Source organism: Gopherus flavomarginatus, chromosome 8 (genome assembly GCF_025201925.1).
Source record: "Gopherus flavomarginatus isolate rGopFla2 chromosome 8, rGopFla2.mat.asm, whole genome shotgun sequence".
Lineage (NCBI taxonomy): Eukaryota > Metazoa > Chordata > Testudines > Testudinidae > Gopherus > Gopherus flavomarginatus.
The window spans coordinates 2148292-2165120 of record NC_066624.1 but is presented as its reverse complement, the minus strand read 5'-3'; the positions used below and the strand labels follow the sequence as shown (position 1 = coordinate 2165120).

Below are 16829 nucleotides of genomic sequence, written 5' to 3'. Positions count from 1 at the left end.
CCTCCCACAGGCATGGCTGCGGATGCTCCACCGGAGCTGCAGGACCAGCGGACCCTCCACAGGCACGCCTGCGGGAGGTCCACCGGAGCCGCCTGCCGCTGATGGCCCCAGGCCCCCGGAATCCTCTGGGCGGCCCTGCGCTGGGGTTGCTGCAGGGGGAGTGTGAGGAAATACAACTAAGGAAGCAGTAAGAGAAAGCAGTTCCCCCCTCCCCAACACAAAAACACGCTCCCCCCTATGCAGGTGATGCCTGCACCATCCCCAACAGGCCCAAGGGCCAACCTCACCCCTGGGGGAAAACTCTCACTGACGGAACAATTGCGTTCATATCTGACTCTCAGCTCCTGTTCCAGGCACGCCAGCCCCCAAAGAACGGGCCATGTATGTTTTCCTGGCGCCAGGCTGAGTACCGCTGACTGAACAGCAGGAGGCGACGTGTCTCTTCTTTAAGGGACAGCCCTGAGATAATGCTGAAGGCCTCCTAAAAGCACGTGACATCATACCAGCCTTCAGCACCGACTTGGGCCATTGTCAAACAAGCACCTCTGTGCATTGGCCCATGCTGCACCCTATAAACGGACTCATCAGCCTCCTTCAAATCCCGCCTCAAGGCTCTCCTTTGCAGTGATGCCAACAAAAACCCCAAAACTGTGACTAGGTTGCTGGGATGCTGAGCCCACTGTATGTGCTGCTGCCCAGTGTTGGTTCATTGGTTGCTTCTGCCCTCACCCCTCCCGTTCGCCTGTACCCATCTGTTGTCTCTTGGCTTATGCTCAGATTGTAAACTCCCAGGGGCAGAGGGCTCTCTGTTTGGTGTTTGTACAGCACCTAGCATAACAGGCCCCTGGGCCCTGACTGGGGCTTAGGGGCTCTGATAATATCAATAATAATGGCCAGGGTAGCTGCTGCTGGTAGGATAATCTCCCATGGCGGCTTCAGAGGATGAAATATACAGGTATTTCTGCAGCTGTCACAGAGCTGATTTACACACTGAAATAACAAATTGTGTGAACCAAAACCAGTGCAGTCATTTCTGTGTGGGTCTCTGTGCTACCAACCTGTGCTGAATCAGCTAAGGATTTCCACTCCCAGGTTCACACTGATGTTACTGACTCAGGTCTAGCTCTCTTTAGTCCTGCTGCTGCTCTCTCTCCTGGCTAGATCTCCCTACCCTAGATCTCCTCCTCCACCCAAGCTCCCTCCCCAAGCCTTAGGCAGTTGTGGGGGGGCAGAGTTTGGGCGGCATGAGTGACACTATTGGCCCGCTGGTGGGATTTGAGGACTGACACTGGCTCTAAAGTAAAGTGAGTTTGAGACCCCTGGCTTAGAGGCAAACAGACACATGGGATTCCCGTCCCTAACAAATACAGCACCAGGCAACAGTTTGCAAATGAACCATTTGAATGGTGGAAATTGCTCTGCAAACAGCATGTGTCAAACTCACCCTATGAACATGCAGAGAAATAAAACCACCGGGTGTGGAACAACGACCACCCGAAGCTTTATACCAAAATCAATATTAATTTTCTTGCCTTTCCAGGTGCTGGTCTCCTGTTGGGGCTAATGTCGTTCAGGCATGATGTAGAAATATTGCTCAAGGGATCCAACCAATAAATAAACCTCTGCTTTAACAGCTATTATGCCAGAGACATTTCAAAAGGTAAAGCAATTCATAAATCCTAGGCAGAGGCAGTGGCACAGACATTTCTCCTTTTGTCAGCTCCATTCAGCTGGACAAAGCTGTTTAGACTGGTGTTTGCACCAATGTAAGTGGTATCAGATACGGGCCCTGAGCGTTAAGAAGCAAAACTGCCTCGTTCTAACTTACACTGGGAAGCTTTGAATGAAAAGGTGTCTTGTTTCCTTCTGTCATTGCTCTTTACTTGCCTGTCAAGTTCCTCTGCCCCTGTGGTGGTGGCTTCACCTCTGCAATGTGATCCCCTCGCTAGTGTGGGCTGCTGAGTCTCAGTTGTACTACACCTTTAACAGCTCTTCCTTTCTTCGTCTTCACCAACCCCCGTGTGACTGTCAGTGCCATGTGTCGGAGAAGGAAGTGACTCCAAAAGGCGTCCAGCCTTCTCCATTCCCCCTCCACCAAGGTCTCCTGTGTACTCGCTGTTTGCACCTGGACATCCTACTTGTCCTCACTAAGCTAGTTTATTGTGGCCACTTTTTCTGACACTGGTGTCCTGCTCTAGCTCACCTGCTGAGCAGTGGCAGAATTCCAGGGCCTTGCAGGCCAGCTTTCGAGTGGAGAAGAAATCAGTGATTTGTGTATATTCTAAGTGTAATTTGCTTTATTTGCCCATGTACACCAGCCCTGAACTGAGATGATCAAATAGCATGCAGGCAATCCCTACTTCCAGAAATCTCAGCCCAACACTAATGATTTGATGGCCAGCAACTCTGCACCAAGTAGTGATTCTAGCACAGAGCAAACCTTCTTGCTGTTTTCAATTGCTTCAACTACAGCAAATCTTGCAGTCAAATCTCCAACAACACAAGCATTTCTTCAACGACTAACAACTTGCTTACCTGCTAAGAAAAAGAACGTGGACGACTATGTGTAACAGTGCCACCTGGTGACACTTGCCATAACACTATTTTAAGTTTTCCAAAGTGCTCATCAACCTAATATCACAATACTAATTTCCACATCCGTAAAGGTCCATCTTTCACTAGCATTGCCCCTGTACAGCTTTCTTATGACCTAACATCTGTTGAAATCCCCAACTGTGCTTTTATCTTCTGTCACCTTCACTTCTCTCCCATCGTTGTCCTTTCCATGATATATGCAAAAAGATGGTTCTCCTCTGCTCTCATGTAACAACCACTCCATTGTCAGACACATCTCTACTGGAGCCCCATTCATTTCAGGAGCTGGTTCAAAATGGTTTTAGATTTTCTCCATCTATTGATTGTCTCTCTCTTTACTGCCCTCTCCAATCTCCCCTCATCCCTTCCACTCAGCTGCATCTGTCTCCTTTCTGTTCCTTTCCACAACTGTGCCAGTGCTGGGTTGAATACCATCTCTGACCACCTCCGTGAACTTTCCTGGCTCTCTCTGCAACACGACCATCTCTTTTCTATAACATTCCCTTTCGCTCTTGTCCATGCCTCTTAGCTCCTCTCTTTGCAGTGGAACACTTTCCATGTGTGCATCAGACACAGTTTAGACATCTCTGTTTCCTGTCGTTTGTTGCAGTGTCACTCTGGGATTTAATCCGGTGAAGCACTGGCAGATGCATTTTGTGTGAAAGAAGCTAGACCCAGTAGCTCTGCAGGCCTGGGTGGAACAGCAGCCCCCGAGAGGTCACCTCTCACCTGGATGCCACAATGCCACCATTGAGATGAGATGAGTGCGTGAGCTGGAGATCTCTCAGTATAAACAGGACAGGGTTGTTGGGCAGGCATTCGTTGGGAGGGACCCTGCCTTGTGCCACCACAGCCTGGATTTGTCATCCTCCAGGAATGCTGCGTTCCCCAGGTTCTGGGGAGTGCTGAGGGATTCTGGGGCACGTTTCAGGGCAGTGTTTTTTATATTCTTATATACTGTGTACTTCAGTTTCCAGGATGGGCTTATCGGGTGAGATTTTCAGAAGTGCCTAAGAGAATTAGGCATCTCAATGGGAGATGACACATGACTCCAGTGGTGCTGTTGGAGATACCACCCCAATGTGGGCCAGGCCAGGTGGCTGGAGGGATTCATTTGAAAGGCAAAATAAAAATATAAAATAAAAACAGCTTGAGATAATTTAATTTCATCTCCCCCAGACACAGTTACACATATTTAAAGAACTAACACAACAGAATGTACTTCGCTGGAATTCACACAAGGAAAGTGCAAACTAGAATAATAATTAGCAACACAGTTTCCTAGAGAAAGGTTTATGTTTCAAGGTTAAACTCTATAAACAGGCCAATCCTTCAGCACCTCCATGAATAGCTTAGAGTCATTCTATGAGCATTGAAGACCAATTTATCTGTCTTGAACTGGAGATCAAGGATCTGATGGAACATATGCCAGATAAACATAAAACATTGAAAGCCTGGGTAAAAGCGTCTTCGCTATATGTATCTACTTTGACGAGCATCAGTCCGCTTCTAAAGAGCTGACATCATCTGCCTGGATGGCGAGTCCTGTCGGCATTTCAAGGATGCATTCTCTGCTGCTCTACTACGGTACGTGCAAAAATTGCTTCTTTGCAAATATTAAGGCCTTGCATCTGCCCTTGGATTCACAGCCCCAAAATCATCTCACACTGAGTGACTGCGGCACACGAATGCTACTGTCAGTCACAAAGACACCTAGCCCGCCTAGTAAAGAGTCACCAATCACTTAGTTTTCTTCCCGAGTTGGCTCAGCGTAAATGAACAAGGAGAAGGTTTCAGGGTCCATCAGTCCTGCCCTTGGCTCCAGGCAGCCCCTTGCAGAGACAATGCAAGTCCACTGACAGAGCTCTGACTGCAGCATTTGAAGGGCATTTACATTGTTAAAAGATTGCTATTTAATGTGTTTGTTCTATTGTATTTGTTTTTATTCTTTTGACCAGGGCCTTAGGCACTTCGCAGTGGCTAAAGGACATATCTGAATTCAGTAATTATACTATCATTACAAGCACGTCGATGCTGTGATAATGGGGGCCACACGAAGCCCCAAGAGAGATTAAATAGGGTAAACCAGTGGTTTAACCAGCCTCCTGCCAGCTGTCTCCTTCTGACAGTTCATGTTTACACACGTCTGGTTTGTCCTTTCATAGTCCTCAGCTGCTTTTCTGCATATGCATCCACCGGCTTTGCTAATGACAGACTTACCGGCATCACAGAGTGAAGACTCAGGGTCTCTATCATTACCTGGATGTAGACCTGTCATAGCATTCCCTCTCAGATCTGAACCTTAGAGTTCAGAAAATGAGATACTAGCACCTGAATCCTCTAAGCTTAATTACCAGTTAGATCTAATAGCACTGCCACCACCCAAAAATATAGTGTTTTGGGGCACTCTGACCTCCCCAACCTTCCCTGGGGACCCCAAGAACCCAGATCCCTTGGGTTCTTAAAACAAGGAGAAATAAACCATTCCCCCCACCTTTTCCCCTCTCAGAATTTCCCTCCCTGGGCTATCCTGAGAGATACTGATCCAACCTCTAAATCACCATACAGAGAAGCATCTCCCTTCCCTTCCACAAAGAGGCAAACAGATTCAAGGAAAACAGAGAGAGATTCTGTCTCTCCCCCCTCCCGTCTCCCCCACCCATCCTGGTGAGTTATCCGAATCCCCTGGAATAAAACAAGGGAAACAAGGAAAAAAAAATCCATCAGGTTCTCTAAAAAGAAACCTTTATAATAAAAGAAAGGAAAAAGTAAAGAATTATCTCTGTAACTTCAAGATGTAAATATTACAGGGTCCTATAGCTTACAGACACCAGAAAGAGACTTTCCCCCCAGTACCACTACAAATCAAAATATTCCCAGCAACTACACATATAAAAGTTAACCAGCCAGATCCACAATTGCAAATAGAGTAAAATAATCAAAAAGCCTAAACCGTCTGTTTTTACTTACTATTTGAAAAGAAACTTAGAGAGCCTGTAGTAATGTCTGGTCTCTCTCAGACCCTTCGAGAGAAGCACACACAACGGACAGAGAACACACATAAAAACTTTCCTCCACCCAAATTTAAAAGTATCTTGTCTTCTGATTGGTCTTCTGGTCAGGTGTTCAGTTCCCTGCTTGTAACCCTTTACAGGTACAAGAGACATTAACCGTTAACAATCTGTTTATGACAAGACCAGCACAGGCCGGTGCACCTAATACTCATTTTGAGGTTACACCCATTAATAACTCAATCTTCAAGAATGCACTGGAGAAAGAAGGGGCCACATCCAGCAGTGAGGTAAATGGTGGTGTATATTACGCCTATGGCACAGCAGATTTAGATTAAATCTCAGGAAAAACTTCCGAGCTGTGAGAACAGCAGGACAGTGGAGCAGATGCCTCAGGGGGGTGTGGAAGCTCCTTCACTGGAGGTTTGCAAAAGGAGGCTGGATAACCACCTGTCTTGAATGGTTCAGACATAACAAATCCTGCCTCTTGGCAGACTAGATGACCCTTTTGGTCCCTGCTAACCCTGTGGCTCTATCATTCTGTATTACATTGCAGGTGAATGTTTGTCATAAAACTGGTGTTTGAGTTCCAGTTTTCTCAGAAGCCATTTTATGGCATCCAGATTGTACTGATCTCATAGATAGAAGAATGTGCATCTCCAAGACAGATGGCCAGAGATCTTTCTGCTCTGAAGTTACACTTCCCTTCTCTCATGAAAACACTGTGATGTGTGACGAAATGTGCGACCAGGAGAAACATGTAGGAGATATGGCAACACATTCCCAACAAAATGCTTCAATGGAGCTCTCTGTCACTGAGCTGGAGCTGGTGCCTTTGATTAAAATCTTAGTTGCCTATGAATGAAATCTTTAACAACCCTCCAATTTTGCTAGGTGTTAAATTCTCCAGTAAGAAGTGGCGTTAAATATTTAAGTAGAGAAATTTCTGAACATAAATGTAAAATACTTTTATAAAGTAAAGAAACAAATCCAAACCAGGCATTATTCTAACAGGAGTTAGGTGACAGATTGCCTTCGGAGAAACATTTGAAATAGTTCAAACCATCCACAAAGAGGTTCTATGAAAGCCAATTGAATAATAAGGCTGTATTACACTCAAGTAGTAATCCAGTTTAGCTGTAACCTAATTACCATTTGACACAGAGGAAGGTTCAGAACAGCGGATTTAATTTACTCCTCTGTGATATTGTGTGATTGCTCCATTTGACAGCATTCCCTTCCTCATGCTCCCTAATGAAAACAAGTGTCGGTAGGCCAACGGCCCCATGTTTCGTCAGGAGCAAAACAGCAGCCATCGTCCCATTAACTTCCTGACAACGTTTGATTTAAATACCAGGAGAGCTGTATGTACTTGGAAAAGGGAAGCTAAGCACCGTCCATAGGAGAGGAAATGACTCATCCATTATTGCTCTTCATTTCAATCCCCCCAAATTTCTCTTTGCTCCATTGCACACAGTAATTTTTCACCATCATCACCAGCCCAGAGCAATTAGAGTTTCTGCAATCCTGTCACTAGGCACCTGTCTGCTTCTTTACGAACCTACATTCCTTTGAAAAGCTGACCCTAGGTGTCTCGCCATTTGTAACTGTTTTACCATTGAAGATTTTGGTTCTTTGAGAAGGCTGCACCTCAGCAGCATTCGGCAGAATGGCACAATCATTACTGGACCCGACTGCTGTAAGGAAATGAATTAAAACAATTTCTGGTCTGGTCACTATAGCAGTGCAGTAAGATGCCAGTGATCATGGCGAGCTCGCGAAGTGCTGCCTGCACTAGAAATGTGACACGCTGCTAACAGAGGGTGCAGCCAGACACAGTTTAACTGCCATGGGGAGACAAGCACAAACCCAGTCCTGTTCAGCCCGCTTGCAGAATCCATCTTTGCTTTGGAAATGGCTGGGGCCCAGTGGGGCAAGAGTGAAACCTGCCAGGGAACCGTGCTCACTAATAATAGAACAAGAGTACTTGTGGCACCTTAGAGACTAACAAATTTATTTCAGCATGAGCTTTCCTGAGCTACAGCTCACTTCTTCAGATGCACAGAATGGAACACACAGACAGGAGATATTTATACATACAGAGAACATGAAAAGATGGAAGTATGCATACCAACAGGAAGAGTCTAATCAATTGAGATGAGCTATCGTCAGCAGGGGAAAAAAACTTTTGAAGTGATAATTAAGATGACCCATAGAAGGTGTGAGGAGAACTTAACACAGGGAAATAGATTCAATTAGTGTAATGAGCCAACCATTCCCAGTCTCTGTTAAGGCCTGAGTTAATTGTGTCTAATTTGCATATTAATTCGAGTTCAGCAGTCTCTCTTTGGAGTCTGTTTTTGAAGTTTTTTTGTTGCAATACTGCCACCTTCAAGTCTGTCACTGAGTGGTTAGAGAAGTTGAAGTATTCTCCCACTGGTTTTTGAATGTTATGATTCCTGATGTCAGGTTTGTGTCCATTTATTCTTTTGTGAAGAGACTGTCTGGTTTGGCCAATGTACACGGCAGAGGGGCATTGCTGGCACATGATGGCATATATCACGTTGGTAGATGTGCAGATGAATGAACCCCTGATGGCCTGGCTGATGTGATTAGGTCCTATGATGGTGTCACTTGAATAGATATGTGGACAGAGCTGGCATCGGGCTTTGTTGCAAGGATAGGTTCCTGGGTTAGTGTTTATGTTGTATGGTGTGCGGCTGCTGGTGAGTATTTGTTTCAGGCTGAGAGGTTGTCTATAAGCGAGGCCTTAACAGAGACTGGGAATGGTTGGGTCATTACACTAATTGAATCTATTTCCCTGTGTTAAGTTCTCCTCACACCTTCTATGGGTCATCTTAATTATCACTTCAAAAGTTTTTTTCCCCTGCTGACGATAGCTCATCTCAATTGATTAGACTCTTCCAGTTGGTATGCATACTTCCATCTTTTCATGTTCTCTGTATGTATAAATATCTCCTGTCTGTGTGTTCCATTCTGTGCATCTGAAGAAGTGAGCTGTAGCTCACGAAAGCTCATGCTGAAATAAATTTGTTAGTCTCTAAGGTGCCACAAGTACTCCTGTTCTTTTTGCGGATACAGACTAACATGGCTGCTACTCTGAAACAACTAATAATAGACTGAGTCAAGCATTATCATAATGTCACCCTTTAATAGCAATTGTGGCCTTCGCAAGGAACGTGTGTTCACACAACTTGTAATACTTTTCCAGGTGCCTTCTGGCAGCTCTCTAGTGCACCTGGAGCCCCAGTTCCATGGGCGTTTTAACTAGTGACATCAGAGGGTGCCAGAGCAGGGCATAAGTCAGCAGATGACGTAACAATGTTGTTTCCACCATCCCAAGGAAGCCAAGTTTTCCAGGACAGTAGGTGCAGCGTGATGTTAGTGCTCAGAACATGGGTGTCTAATCTGTGCACGTACCTGGTTGTGCTACAGCACCCACCTCCTCCACAGTCACGTGCAATCACTCGTCTGAGGCCCCTGCTCAGCCCAGTCAGAGCCATCGGGTGATCCCTGTGCAGCCAATAGGAAGTGATGCAGCTATTGATGGGGTGACGTCTGCCAGGAGGAGAAAACCGCCCCAGACACCGGGTGCAGGCTTCCGTGTGGCTGAAAACATCATAATACTTCAAAGTGTCAATCATGACATCAGAATCAGCATCATAGGACTGGAAGGGACCTTGAGAGGTCATCTAGCCCAGTCCCTTGCACTCATGGCAGGACTAAGCATTATCTAGACCATCCCTGACAGGTGTTTGTCCAACCCGCTCTTAAAAACCTCCAATGATGGAGATTCCACAACCTCCCTGGGCAATTTATTCCAGTGTTTAACCACCCTGACAGTTAGGACGTTTTTCCTAATGTCCAGCCTAGACCCCCCTTGCTGCAATTTAAGCCCATTGCTTCTTGTCCTGTCCTCAGAGGTTAAGAAGAGCAATTTTTCTCCTTCCTCCTTGTAACAACCTTTTATGTACTTGAAAACTGTTATCACGTCCCCTCTCAGTCTTCTCTTCTCCAGACTAAACCAATCCAGTTTTTTCAATCTTCCCTCATAGGTTATGTTTTCTAGACCTTGAATCATTTCTGTTGTTTCTCTCTGGACTTTCTCCAGTTTGTCCACATCTTTCCTGAACTGTGGTGCCCAGAACTGGATACAATGCTCCAGTTCAGGCCTATTCAGTGCAGAGTAGAGCAGACAAATTATGGCTCATGTCTTGCTTACAATACTCCTGGCTAATACAGCCCAGAATGATGTTCGTTTTTTTTTTTTTGTTTGGCAACAGTGTTACACTGTTGACTCATATTTAGCTTGTGATCCACGTTCCCCCCCCCCCTCCGATCCCTTTCTGCAGTGCTCCTTCCAAGGCCGTCATGGCCCATTTTGTGTTCCTTCCTAAGTGGAATACTTGGCATTTTTCCTCATTGAATTTCATCTTATTTACTTCAGACCATTTCTCCAGGTTGATGCAATGAAAAATCTCTGTGGCACATGCTACAATGACACGCCTATACTCTTGCTGGTCAGGCTGCCTGAGCTGCCTTTTACTGTTTTCAGAAAGGAACTTTACTATATACCTGGTGTTGCACTGATCAGGGGCAGCCCAGCCAGGTGACATTTTTCTGCAGGGGTGGCAAGAGACAGCTCCATCTTCACCCTGGGACGGTCACTGCTCTTGGCATGTCAGCAGGGGATGATTTTGGTTATAAAATGTAAAGCCCCCTCAGAAGCTCTCACAGGAAGGATCTTTCTATAAGGGAGAGGCTGCTTGCTGTGTAATGTCTTTTCTTGAGAATACAATGGCACTGAGTAACGGCTTCACTCTTGCGTGAATCAACATTTGTATGACCTGGCCCTTAGCTCCCAAAGCATTAAACGTTTGAGACAGTAACATGAATTCTTAGCACCACACAGTGTCCTGCTTGGAATAAGCATTCGTGGTCTCTAGTGAGAGCATTTAATAACCTTGAGTAAGTGCAGGGACAGGCAGTAGACAATTCGTGGGCACATCTCCACTGGAGCGGGAGATGTAATTGCCAGCTCGTAGACATGCCAGTCGGCACCCTGCTCAAGCTAGCATGGCTGTGTCCACTTCCAGTGCCAGTGTAGATGGACCCTGTGGGTAAGGCTCTGTGTAAAATGCTGGCATCCTATGGCAGCCCAGGACAGCAGCGAAGGGCCACAGAAGGGTGGGTGGCGGCATTCAGGGAATTTCTGTGTTAACATTTCTTGTCCCAGTGGCCCAGCTGAACAGTATGACGTGTGTGTGAAGTGGGCTCACTGGGGCTCATCTAGCCGATGTCAACGTGAAAGCTGCTGGGTGAAGCTTGTCTCACAACAGTGGGCAGGCAAGGCCCCAGGAACACTGTCCTCAAAGTCTTCTGAAATCTCACCAGCAAAGCTATTCAATTGCAATGTCACGCCCTTTGACCAGGCTCAAAGAAAAGTCTGCATCTCTCCCATCTGCTTTGAAAGTGAGAGGTGCTAAGATCAGCACGTTTATTCCCCATTAACATTGCCAAGGAACTGTTGCTGTTTTACCTTAACAACAGAGTTTAAAAAAAGAAATCACTCACTGTGCTTATAAAGCGAACCAGACCTGAGCAGAGATTTGGGGACCCAAACTACACCCCTTCCTCCTGGCAGACATGTCCACCACACACCTCCAGATCGAGGTTCTTACGCAGTACAATAGTGAACTGCTGGAATTTAGGAAAAATAGTGTTGTTCTGAGGACAAGTCCATCTTTGTTAAGGCACAGAAGAATAAATCCACTTTTTTGGCATCACCTAAATTCATGTAATTCACATCTGACAGTAGTAGAGGTTCATGTTCCTCAGGATTTCATTGCGCTTTCTGTGTTTTGGGGAATGGACTGGTACAGACATTTGCAGGAGCTAATGTTTTGGCTTAAGTTACTATGCAACAGCCATAGGAATGGAAGAAAAAAATTAAATACATTCTGCGGATATTAGGTTTTTGGGTAGGATACATTTTAATTGGGGATGGGCAGAGGAGAGAAGAAAACAAAGTGAATATTTTCTTATCAAAAGACCGTGAAAATAATTAAATAAGAATTATTAAACCAACAATGTTTCTTTAATAAATTAATAGCAGCATCACAAAACCCTGGGGGTGAATGACCAGAAAGAAGTTGGGAGGTGACAGCATTCAACCATTCACAAAGATGTTCCCATCTGCTGGCAGGGAGGGAACGTGGGGGCCATAAGGCTGTCCTCTCGTACGGTTATCTGAACAGGTAATATACATCCAAATGGTTTCAGCTGAGTAGCAATGGTCACCGGACGTACAAGTCTCAGGGTGAAAGTCTCTTTTTTAAACATTTATAAAAGTATTGTAGCATCTATGTTCAATTCTCAGTATTTACATCCAAATGCAGGAGGTTCCCTTTGTGTCATAACTACTGTACTTGCATGACAGGATGGAAGGCTCCTAATCAAGGATGATCCCTGCATGTGGACTCTGCTAAATACTAGGATGCCATGACATATGAACTGTTTATACATGTGCTATAAGCTAGTATCATTCAACTTATTGCTAGTACTTTCAAAGTCTGTGGTTGCTTTTTAAAAAATCTAGATAGAGAGATTTATTTTTGGAAAAGATGTGCTGTGAATTCACCCTGCAAAAATACTCAACAAAAGGAAACACACAGTTCTGATCCCCTCCAGCACGTGCAGTATGTCAAACCTGAGCTAGAGAAAAGGGCAGCCCCCCAAGGAGGGAGGTGGTGTCATTGTCCAGCCCCAATGCTACCAGCTATGATGACTGCGTAGAAATGCAAATGGACGCATGAGTGAGGAGACATACTGAACATTCAGGCCAGCGCCTGCGTAGCTGCAGAATACATGCTGCATGCATGCATGCTGCCTTCCTGCAAAGCGGGAGCTAGATTCACCACAGCAGCACTCTGGTCCTATGCCAGTGGAAGAACTGCAGATTTACACTGACATGAATGAGAGGTGAATCAGGCCCAGGGACTTCAGTGGGATTGCACCAGAGTCACACGGGAGTAATACAGTGGTGGATCAAGCCGTGGCTGTGGATTCCTGTAAGGGCCACAATCAGATAATTGCTGTCAAGTGCAATTCAACAGTGTAACCCCTTCACTAAAGCAACAGCTCCATTCTGCACTTCCTTTGTGGTTCCAGCTGGTGCCTAAGAACATGAAAACCAGTTCATATTAAGCAAATGCAACTCATCCTTGACATGCATCACCCTTGCTATTCTTGGTCTTTTCTTAAGCCGAGACTGCCAGTCACGGCAAAGACACCTACTTCACAGGGATGTTGTTAGGTTTGTTAATTAGTTACAGAAGATCTAAGCTGCTAAAGGCTAGCTCTGGCATGATGCAGAGTTCGGAGTCAGCAGCACTCCAGAGCCTCACCCAAGTCATAGTTCCTCACCTACTTCCTCATATAGGAACGCCCCAATTAACGTCCTCCCACTTAACATTGTTTTGACGTTACGTTGCTGCTCCATTAGGGAACATGCTCATTTAAAGTTGTGCAATGCTCCCTTCTAACGTCGTTTGGCTGCCTGCTCTGTCCACTGCTTGTAGGATTCTGTGGAAGAGCTGTGACTTTACAAGGGAGCATTGCCCAAGTTCCTCTTCTCCGCCTCCTCCCCCTTCCTCCCTCCCAGTGCTTCCCCCACCGCCAAACAGGTAGTGCTTAGGACTTTCTGGGACAGAAAGGGAGGAGCGGAGATGTGGCTGCTCCGGAGAGGAGGTGGAGTGGGGCGTGGGAGGAGGTGGGCCTGGAGAATACCCCGGCAAAGTCAATACCTGTTCTTCTCCGGGGAAGCTGCCACTGCTGCTGCGCAAGGTACTTCCTAGCATCCTTCCCTGCAGCAGGCTGTGTCTGTGTGGGGTAAGCCAGGGGCGCCTCCTAACACAGTACAGTACTGTACAGTATATAATGCCTTTTGTCTACCCCCCCAAAAAATTTCCTTGGAACCTAACCCCCTGCATTTACATTAAATCTTATGGGGAAATTGGATTCGTTTAACATCATTTCACTGAAAGTTGCATTTTTCAGGAACAGAACTACAGCGTTAAGCGAGGAGTTACTGTAGCTCTTGGGGCCAGTTGCTTACTGTTGGTTTACACCAGGTGGGTTGGTGCTTAGCCCGTTCCCAGGATGGAACAAGCAATGGCCTCGCTTACACTGATGCACCTGGGCTCACGGGGCTGGGAGGGTTCTTTCGCCCTCGGGGAGGCTCACAGTCTGAGCAGCAGCCCACTCAACATGAGCACGAAATCAGGTTTGCGGTGGCAGGATGCGCAGAAGAAAGCAGTGCTGTCTCTCCAGAACTGTGACACCGCCCATCTCAGGCTGCCGAGAAAACGAACATGTGAATGAACAAGGAAATGCGAGACTGCTGAAAGCAAGAGGCTAGGAAAGATGAAACTGAGAGCCCCAATGAAACCAAAGCCCACTTCTCGAAGTAAAGCACATGACCTGAGCCCGATGACATGCCACTCAAAGCGAACAGCCTGACCCAGCAGCAAGCGAAGGGCACTCGGCTGATCTAGGAGCTGTAAATAATAGACTGCTTGCAACTCTTCCCTGCACTAGTATGGTGTAAAAGACCTGAACAGGAGCTAACAGCTGCTTCAGAGCCAGACACTGAGCCAAACTCTGTTCACCTTTCTCATGTGAGCCACCATCACACGCCCATCAGACAACAGGCAGGAGAAAGCGGAGCAGAGCCTGGCCCACTGCTAGCTCAGCATCTGGTTATTTTTAGGGTTCGGGCAGAGTCAGAGACACTCTATTTACAAAGGAAGGGCCAAGAGAGTTTTCTGGTTTTAATGGTGCCATGAGAGTTCAGGATCCCAGGGTCAAATGGCCCTGAAAGGCCAGGCCTGCAGAAGCACACTGCAATCACGTTCCCTAGTAGTGAGGCATGAACAAGCATCTGCTAGGGACCAAGATGTGACTGCCAATCTCAGCACACTTGGAAATGAAATCAGAACTGAAAACAGTTCTCCAGGGTGAAAAGTCACCCTGCCCACACACCCATGTGAGCAGTCTGGTTAGCCAACTGTTCCGTTGCAATACTGCGATGCTTGGCAGAGGAATCCCTTCCAGGATTCTGGTAAGACTTGGTGTTGCACTGTTGCATGGGCACAAAACATGGGTGAGGATTTAAAGTGTATATTTACTGTCAACTTGAAAAAGTTTTCCTGATCAAGTCCATTTCCATGGACTCGATCTCTAACTATGAATGAGCCACTCTGGACTCCAGCAAATGCCACCTAGGTAAGTATTCAGCATTTTTGTTCATACACTGGAAGAAAATGTCAGCATTTTGTCCACGATGTAAGCAAAATACTTGATATTTTTGATCTAGTAGGAACAGTAAATATAGAACTTTAAACCTCCCGTCAGTGTATGTACGATTTAAAGCACTGGGCTGGAAAGATGAATTTTTTAAAAAAAGCTTTGTTCAGGATGCAGTATTTACACTGTTCTTTGACACACACATTTTTACACAGGTATATTTCAGCTGCAGAGTGAGACTCGGGTGAGACTCGATTACACACAGCTCACCCTTTCGCTTACAACATTGCAGCTGTTTATCGACAGCTCTGAAGTCCCCGGTTGCATTTCTAAGCCCTCCTCAGTTTCATCCAGCTCCACGCTGTTGAGTTCATTGCCATTTCGGTAGCTATTTACAGCAAGGTCTTTCCCGTACGAAGCTGTGGAAGCGACATTCAGACACTGGTTTTGTTGCAGTGCTGATTTTTTACTGGGCTTGTACTGGCAGCAGATATAGTTGGCAAAAGCCCTGCGATAGGTTTTATTGAAGAGTGTGTACACCAGGGGGTTAATCCCAGAACAAATGTAACCAACCCAAACAAACACGTCCATGAGTTCGCCCAGGAGGCTCCTATCACAGGCTTCCTTGCAAAGAACAGACATGATGTTAGTGATGAAAAATGGACACCACAGGATAAGAAACAAAAAGAAGACAATGCCCAGGACCTTGGAGGCTCTGCGCTCGTTGTTGATAGACTGCATGGTCCCTTTCCGAAAGAGCACAGCTTCCTTATTTACGGGAGAGTTCAAGTGGGAGGCTGCCTCATGGTTCTGGAGCATCGAGATGTTCTCTGTGTTGTTTTCTTTTTTGAGGCAGTTCATGCTGCTCCTTCGCTGCTTGGGCACCTCGCCGTACATGAACACCGTTGCTTGCTTCTGCAGCACCTGGACAGTCAGACAGTATGAGATCACCATGATGATAAGCGGGATAAAGAATGCCACGAAGGACCCAAAAAGGACAAAGTTTTCATCATTCAGAATGCAGCTCCCATTCACAAACACCCTGGAGTCATCCTGCAATCCTATGACCGGAATGGGCATGGATATCCCTGGAAAAGAGAGAGCGAAAGCAGACTGTTACTAAAGCAGACAAGGACTCCGGAGAGCGTGTGTAAATGATTCGTGCCTCACCGACACCGCATTTCACCCCATGCCTACAGCTGTGCCACAGACAAGCCAGTATCCCCAGGAGGAACGAGAACCCCTGTTGTAATGCTCAACCCCACCAGGCGGCAGCATGGCTCTAGTGACAAAAAGACCTGCTGTCTCGAAACATCGTGCAGGCATATTGGACTCCAGCGCCGATGCAATGAATCACCTCTCCAAGGTTTCAGTATAACTCCGTTCCTGGGCTGTTATTTCTAACGCTAATTCCGACTCGCAGACGCTGTCGACAAGGTGGCTATTTCCTATACCAAAGAGCTTTGCTATACTCAGCCTGGCACCCAAGTTTGGGGCGAAGTGGAGGACAGACACACTGAATTTCTGAGGCAGGCCCAGGCCAAACACAAGAAAGTGACAACCAGCTAGCTCGTGTGGCCAATCTGTGAAACAATATTGCAACGATTGTAAGAGAAAACAAGCCGCGTTCTTCCTAGCACTCTGCGGGAAGCACATGCTATTTTCTGGTCTCATCCTGAGCGGAGCTGATCTCAGTGGTAGTTCTGGGTGCTCAGCACCTTTCAGGATCAAGCTTCTTGTCTGTATTTGTTAGGGGAGAGCAGGGATCTCTGTAAGCCGCACACCCCATGTGTCTCCAGGTACAGGGGCTATCTGCAGTGTATACCTGGCAGTCATTATATAGGCAGTCTTCTCTGAAGCCTTAGAATGAAGCAATAGTGAAGTCTAATGATGAGG

The 16829-nt window shown here is 46.4% G+C and overlaps 1 protein-coding gene across 9 annotated transcripts in view; it reads right to left on the bottom strand.

The window, feature by feature from the left end:
• Positions 1 to 11652: 11652 nt before the first annotated feature.
• The window catches only part of HTR2C (5-hydroxytryptamine receptor 2C), a 433471-nt gene continuing 428294 nt past the window's right edge, over positions 11653 to 16829 (bottom strand). For all 9 annotated transcript variants that reach the window (XM_050964945.1, XM_050964947.1, XM_050964949.1 and 6 more), the window contains one exon: positions 11653 to 16021. In XM_050964945.1, coding sequence (XP_050820902.1) covers positions 15189 to 16021 — 833 coding nt within the window. In that variant the 3' untranslated portion in view covers positions 11653 to 15188. The remainder of the gene's footprint in view (positions 16022 to 16829) is intronic.